Here is a 7,500-nt window from a genome sequence, read left to right as displayed (position 1 = left end):
TGATGGAGGTTCAGGAGATGATGGTCTGATTCGGTTCATTTGCAGCAGAAACGCCTGCATCAGTCAAACACACACACTCACATACACACAGAGATGATGAGGGTCGTTCCACTGACCTTTGAGCAGAGCCTTCAGGATGGCCACATCGATGTCCTGATGGTCCTCCGAGCCCACAGGAAACACTGTGATCTGAAACACACACACACGAGGGTCAAACACTGACGAGGACCTGCAGCATGTGCGTGTGTCTCTCATAAACCACAGCTTACGGACCAAATACTGAGTGCGAGTGCGTGTGTGTGAGAGAGAGTGCGCGTGTGTGTGTGTACCAGCTCTTTGTTCTTCATGCACTCCATCAGCGTCTGGAAGAGATGCAGTGCGTCGCTCTGGCTGAAGTTGAATGTTTTCTTGATTGTCGCAATGATGTCGGCCTCAACACCATCAGGCAGCGCTCTACAAACACACACAGGTTTTGTCTTGACTCAAGGTGTGAATGTAAAGCTTATATTCTACATCGAGCTCTTATGACACAAATCACAGTAATAACATCTGACTGCTGTCATACTGACAAACATAAGTGGATACGAGCAATGTTCCCTCTAAGCTGCGCAGGCAAAAAAATAATGTAGTAGTAATGTGCCGCGCACACGCATAAATGAGTTGGGAAACCAATTGCGAAAGCTAATGAATTGCAATGCTCGGGAAAACCGCTATACAGTTGATATCGCTATAGAGTTAGAACCGGTGAATGCGGTTTACAGGTTTCATAGAAAGAGAATGATGTGCGCCGGATGAGTCGCTGTAGAAACTGAATATTTTAATGGTAGCGGACGAAATAGCTCAAACCGAGAGCCAATGCAAACGCAATGACATGTGAAATAAAAGTTCTTCATGTATTAAAGAAGAGTGGCTTGATTAAGTGCTGGAAATAGCTGATGATGAGCACAGAACGGTAACAAAACTCAAGAGATATTTACAGTCACACAGGTGTATTGTGCAAACTGTACTTCATAGAGATGTTTAGATAGCTATAGATTTTTAAATATTTAACTTACAGATCTCAGTTCAAATGCTTCAGTTTGTTTTGATATTATGTTACGCCTATATTATAAACCTAATAAATAATTGACCTTGTTTTTTTAATGGTGTCTCTTCTGTTCATCAATGATGTATTTATTTGATCAAAAATACAGAAAAAAACTGTAATATTGTGAAACATTGCCATTTCTAATATTGGTTTTCTATGTGAATCTCTGTTAAACTGTAATGTATTTCTGTGATGCGCAGCTGTATTTTCAGCATCATTCCTCCAGTCTTCAGTGTCACATGATCTTCAGAAATCAGTATAATATGCTGATTTATTATCAGTGCTGGAAACTGTTGTGCTGCTTCATATTCATTTATTTTTTTAAACTGTGATACTTTTTTCTTTGATTCTTTGATGAATAAAAAGTTTAAAAGAACAGCATTTATTCAAAATATAAATATTTTCAAAACAATATAAGTATTTACTATCACTTTTTATCCATTTAACACATTCTTGCTGAATAAAAGTATTAATTTCTTTAAAAAAAAGAAAAAAATGACTGACCACAAACTTCTGAATAGTGTATATTGTAACACAGAATTTCTATTTTAAATAAATGCTCTTCTTTTTAACTTTATATTTATCAAAGAATCCTGAAAAAGTATCACAGGTTCCAAAAAAAATATGAAGCAGCACAACAGTTTCCAGCTCTGATAATAAATCAGCATATTATACTGATTTCTGAAGATCATGTGACACTGAAGACTGGAGGAATGATGCTGAAAATACAGCTGCGCATCACAGAAATACATTATATTTTAAAGTATATATTTTTTTAAAACTTTTATTTTAAATTGCAATAATATTTCACAGTATTATTTTGTATTTTACAACAGTATTTTAATCAAAATCTCTGTGCGCGCGCGTCTGTCTCTGTGTGTTTGTGTGTGTGTGTGAGAGCGTGAGTGAGTGTGTGTGCATGTTTATGTGGTTTATGAGGACACAAATTTGTATAATAACATGGGTATGACAGGTATTACAACGAGAAGGTGATTTATGAGGACATTTTCAGTGTCCCCGTAATTCAAAAGGCTTATAAATAATTCAGAATTAGTTTTTTTGAAAATCTAAAAATGCAGAAAGTCTCCTGTGAGGGGTAGGTTTAGGGGTAGGGTTGGTGTAGGGCAATAGAATATACGGTCTGTACAGTATAAAAACCATTACGCCTATGGAGAGTCCCCATAAACCATAAAAACAAACCTGTGTGTGTGTGTGTGTGTGTGTTTGTATACCCGTCCTGCTCAGTCTGCTTGTGTACGTATGCCAGTATATCAGCCGCGCGTCCGGTTCCCTCACACACCACCACCGGCACCGGCGGGCTCTCCTGAAGATACTCCAGCACCGTCAGGATCACGTTTGGACCTCCTTCAAAGATCAGTGCCACGACCGGGACGCCCTGACCAATGCCTGCGTACACACACAATATATATATATATATATTCATACAATGGTGGCCAAAATGATTAGAACACTAGTATTTCCAGCAGCTAAAAATGGTTTTAAGTCAGTTATTTCTATCTTTTGCTGTAGTGTGTCAGTAGGAAACATTAGTTTACATTTCCAAACATTCATTTAGCCATTAACTGTAATAATGCATTGAGATGTTAGTGCTGCACACAGAGCTCTGATCTGAACATCATCAGTCTGTCTGTGATTACATGAAGAGAAGATACTCCAGCACCGTCAGGATCACGTTTGGACCTCCTTCAAAGATCAGTGCCACGACCGGGACGCCCTGACCAATGCCTGCGTACACACACAATATATATATATATATATTCATACAATGGTGGCCAAAATGATTAGAACACTAGTATTTCCAGCAGCTAAAAATGGTTTTAAGTCAGTTATTTCTATCTTTTGCTGTAGTGTGTCAGTAGGAAACATTAGTTTACATTTCCAAACATTCATTTAGCCATTAACTGTAATAATGCATTGAGATGTTAGTGCTGCACACAGAGCTCTGATCTGAACATCATCAGTCTGTCTGTGATTACATGAAGAAACAGAACAAACTGAGACAGACTCAATCCAGAAGAACTGTGTCTCTGAGACGTTTCAAGAAACCTCCTGCAAAGCTCCTGAGAAACTCTGCTCAAGTGCACCGAGGGCAAAAGCTGCTTTAAACACAAAGATGCTCACACCAAATGTTGGTTTAATGTAGTTAATAGAAGTTAACTGATAAAGAAAATATATTTATGACAGCATCCTCATCTTACAGCATTTTTACACGAAGTGCCTAAAACTTTTAACAGCACTGTAGCTTTGCAGGTAGGTTTCATATATATATTTATAATTTACGTATTAAAATTACATTTGTGACTTTTTGATCACTTAAATCTTGCATTGATGTTTTTTTTTTAGTTTATCACTTTAATGTAATTCTTACATGAGAAAGAGTCTGAATGAAGAACCGCTGCTGGTGTGAATAACAACGACTGCAGGATAATATATGCTTGCAACCAATTGTTTGGGACTCAAAGGTGTGTGAGTGTGCGCGTGTGTGTATGTGTGTGCGTGTGTGTCTCACGGGCGTGGATTCTCTGAAGGTTAATGTGTTTCTCCAGCTCTCTCCTGAGTTTGACTTCAGCTCCATATTTCCCGACTGTCCCATCATCCACCAGGACGAAATGAGAGTGGAAGTTGTTCAGCACGTTGAGTTTACTGAGAGGATTCAGCAGGGTTTGGTACGGCGCTACAACCTGAACACACACACAAACAAGACAATGATTTTATGCTTTCATACAGACGCTTCCGAAATATTTTTTGTGATTTGAAACACTAATTTATTTCTGATTTAAGGTACAGAACTTTGTTCATACTGTCCAGCATTACTGTTGCAATATTTCAATCATTGATGTTTGTACACTACCGTTCAGAAGTTTAAGGTCATTAATATTGTTTAATGTGTGTGAAAGAAGTCTCTTCTGCTCACTAAGGCTGCATATATTTGATCAAAAATACAGTAAAAAGAGTAAAATTGTATAACTGAGTAACATCATTACAAATTAAAACAGCTGTTTTCTATGTGAATCTCTGTTAAACTGTAATGTATGTCTGTGATGCGCAGCTGTATTTTCAGCATCATTACTCCAGTCTCCAGTGTCACATGATCTTCAGAAATCAGTATAATATGCTGATTTATTATCAGTGAGATTCACAGTGACGGTCATGTGTAAAAAGGGTCATAAATGGGTCGCATAATGTGTGTGTGTGTGTGTGTGTAAATGAGTCTCACGTCTCTTCCGATGAGGTCGTTCCTGTTTTCGATCACTCCCCAGGGTGCGATTCCCACCGTACAGATTTTCCGAGCCGATCTGGACATATGTTCCTTCAGAGCGTCACCCACATGTTTGGCCACACCTGGAAACGCAGTGGAAAAACGCCCAGTCAGCCGTTTACAGTGACCGTGACCCTCAAGGGGTCGTGACCTCCCTACAGAAGTGTGTGTGTGTTCAGCAGCGAGTGTGTGTGTGTAGAGGCACTGCAAGTGTGTAAACACTAATAAAGTGTATCGACCTGATCTTTAAACTCAAATGACTGTCATTATGATAATCAAGTTAATCCTGTAACTGCCGCTGTGAAATCACACACACACATATTTGCTGAGTCTGCCGTCTGTACAGCAGGTAGAGAGTCTGGTGCCGCCCATCTGTACCCATGATGCACTAGTAATGAGTGTGTGACCTGTGTTGACCCCTCCGGTCAGGATCCAGGCCCCGGTGGTGACAGCAGCTTTGATCAGTCCTTTTCCCACCACCTGTTTGATCCGCGGATGCAGGTCGAAGTTCTGGATTCCCCCGTGAACGCTGATGACGATCTTTGGCAGCTCCATCTGCCATTCCTTCAGCATGAGCCTCAGGATGGCCTCCGGACGGGAGTCATAGGAGAGACGCACATACTGCAGAGAGCAGAGCAGGACATCATTAACCCTGACCAATCAGAACACTGCACTGAGTGACATCATTAACCCTGACCAATCAGAACACTGCACTGAGTGACATCATTAACCCTGACCAATCAGAACACTGCACTGAGTGACATCATTAACCCTGACCAATCAGAACACTGCACTGAGTGACATCATTAACCCTGACCAATCAGAACACTGCACTGAGTGACAGTGCAGTGCACACGTGATCATTCTGAGTGTTCTGTGTGTGTGTGTGTTCAGACCTTGGCTCTGTATGAATGGGATCCTCCCTGGAAGTTGATGACTCCATAAGCGTCAGTGGGACTCTCCTCCGTGTGCTTCTCCACTGACCACTGCTCCAGATCGGACAGCACTCCCTCGGTGAGACGCACGTCTGAGTATTTCACTGCCAGTGTGGCGGTGAAGCCCACGTGCTGCCGAACCAGACGCCCGCAGCAGCATCTACACACACACACACACACACACACACATCAGCACACGCTCCATCTGAACATCTCGACTGTGTCAAACATCATGATTCGTGACACTCACCGCACGAGCTGCTGACAGATTTGGCATCCTGGGAGGCATCTGCAAAAGCAAACAAAAGTCATATTAGAGAGAAACCAGAACTTCTATGCATATGATAATGACACGCGAAATGAACTCAATTGAATGAAGTCATGCGGTTGCACTCGAGCTTGATTCAGTCCCATCGGCGATGTTTGGACTTGCAGCACAAATGCTGCAGGATGACACACAATAAAGTCTGAGCCTTTAATAATAACAACGTGAAGCGCGTGACGTACCTGTGCGGGTCTTTTGACACGGGCAGTATATAGACACATTCCCTCTTGGTGAAACTGTGTTCGATCCAGGACTTCTGGGACTGCAGAAGAAAAACAGGATTAACATAAATCAGCAACACATTTCAGACTCTCCCCCCGACTGACATTTCACACTGAAAACATTGCATTTAAGTCTAATAATGATGATGACCAAAAACTGTAAAGTCTCGACGTAACGGAAGCAGCATCAGATCTTTTCTTCCTGATTGTGACATTCATCGGAGCGTAACAAATTATTGAAAAGAAAAGCACAGGGCGGGACTTGGTTCTATGCATCGGTTGTTGATTGGACGTTGAGATGTGGGCGTGGCTCTCAAACGGAAGCAGATCTGAATGAGCATGTAGTGGATTGTAAGAAAGAGGCGGACTTTAACCAGACTACATGAACTGAATTACACATTACAAGATCTAAATAAAAAAAATAAAAAAAGTTCACAACTAAACAGATAGGATGAACTTCCAATAGGATGAAAAAACAGACATTAAACATGTTAAAACATCAAAAAAACGTCTTTCATCATACAGATGCTGAATTAAATGCCGCAGCGTGTTTGGTGTGAGATGGGCCATTGCAAAGTCTGGTAACAAAGGTAACAAATGTTCTTAAAAATCAATATATAGCCATGAACTTCACAGGTCCAACAAAATTAGGCTACTAAGAGAATACCGGCTGAAGAATACAATGCTGTACAGCAGAAGAGATTGATTGGACAACTGACCAACAATGTTTACTCCCATTAAAAGTTAATTTGCTATTTATTTTGCTGTCCTAACTATGCACAGTTATATGTTTGGTCACATGTATTTATTTGCATGTAACGCTGTTGTTCGCTGCAGTCCGAGAGCCATCAGGACAGACCCGAGTGAAAATTCAGAAGGCACAGAAGACACTCAGAGCAAACAGAGGATTGTGTGTCGTGTGAATGAACGACGGACGGGTCGAGCTTCAGCCGAAGGGTCCGCAGGGGTCCGAATAAGCTCCACATTCCTGTGAGAAACTCAACCTGCTGCTCACAGCCATCAGTGTTTGATGCAGATCAGATCAGATCTTACACACGGCCATATAAATATTAAACACTTTAATCATGGGATTCACATCAGCTAATAGTAATTAGGTTTGTCATGACTAGAGCCCCCATTTTTTGGGGGCCGATACCGAAACCGATATTAGGGAGTAAAAAAAGGCAGATATCAATATATCGGCCGATATTCTTTGTGTATATTATAGTACAGTACCAGTCAAAAGTTTGGACACTTTCCCATTCGTGTGTCCAAACATTTGACAGGTACTATACAGGTGCATCTCAATAAATTAGAATGTCGTGGAAAAGTTCATTTATTTCAGTAATTCAACTCAAATTGTGAAACTCATGTATTAAATAAATTCAATGCACACAGACTGAAGTAGTTTAAGTCTTTGGTTCTTTTAATTGTGATGATTTTGGCTCACATTTAACAAAAACTCACCAATTCACTATCTCAACAAATTAGAATATGGTGACTTGCCAATCAGCTAATCAACTCAAAACACCTGCAAAGGTTTCCTAAGCATTCAAAATGGTCTCTCAGTTTGGTTCACTAGGCTACACAATCATGGGGAAGACTGCTGATCTGACAGTTGTCCAGAAGACAATCATTGACACCCTTCACAA

General features: G+C 40.7%; 1 protein-coding gene across 1 annotated transcript in view; it reads right to left on the bottom strand.

The window, feature by feature from the left end:
• LOC107595391 (transient receptor potential cation channel subfamily M member 7-like) overlaps window positions 1-7,500 on the bottom strand; it is a 46,358-nt gene that overhangs the window by 25,228 nt on the left and 13,630 nt on the right. Inside the window, 9 exon segments of the mRNA XM_016285773.1 lie at window positions 117-189; window positions 330-453; window positions 2,320-2,494; window positions 3,618-3,789; window positions 4,326-4,450; window positions 4,775-4,988; window positions 5,264-5,462; window positions 5,553-5,591; window positions 5,810-5,889. Coding sequence (XP_016141259.1) covers window positions 117-189; window positions 330-453; window positions 2,320-2,494; window positions 3,618-3,789; window positions 4,326-4,450; window positions 4,775-4,988; window positions 5,264-5,462; window positions 5,553-5,591; window positions 5,810-5,889 — 1,201 coding nt within the window.

This window comes from Sinocyclocheilus grahami, unplaced genomic scaffold (genome assembly GCF_001515645.1).
Source record: "Sinocyclocheilus grahami isolate Dianchi unplaced genomic scaffold, SAMN03320097.WGS_v1.1 scaffold201.1, whole genome shotgun sequence".
Classification (NCBI taxonomy): domain Eukaryota; kingdom Metazoa; phylum Chordata; class Actinopteri; order Cypriniformes; family Cyprinidae; genus Sinocyclocheilus; species Sinocyclocheilus grahami.
The sequence above is the reverse complement of the archived record's forward strand: the minus strand, read 5'-3'. Positions and strand labels throughout refer to the sequence as shown.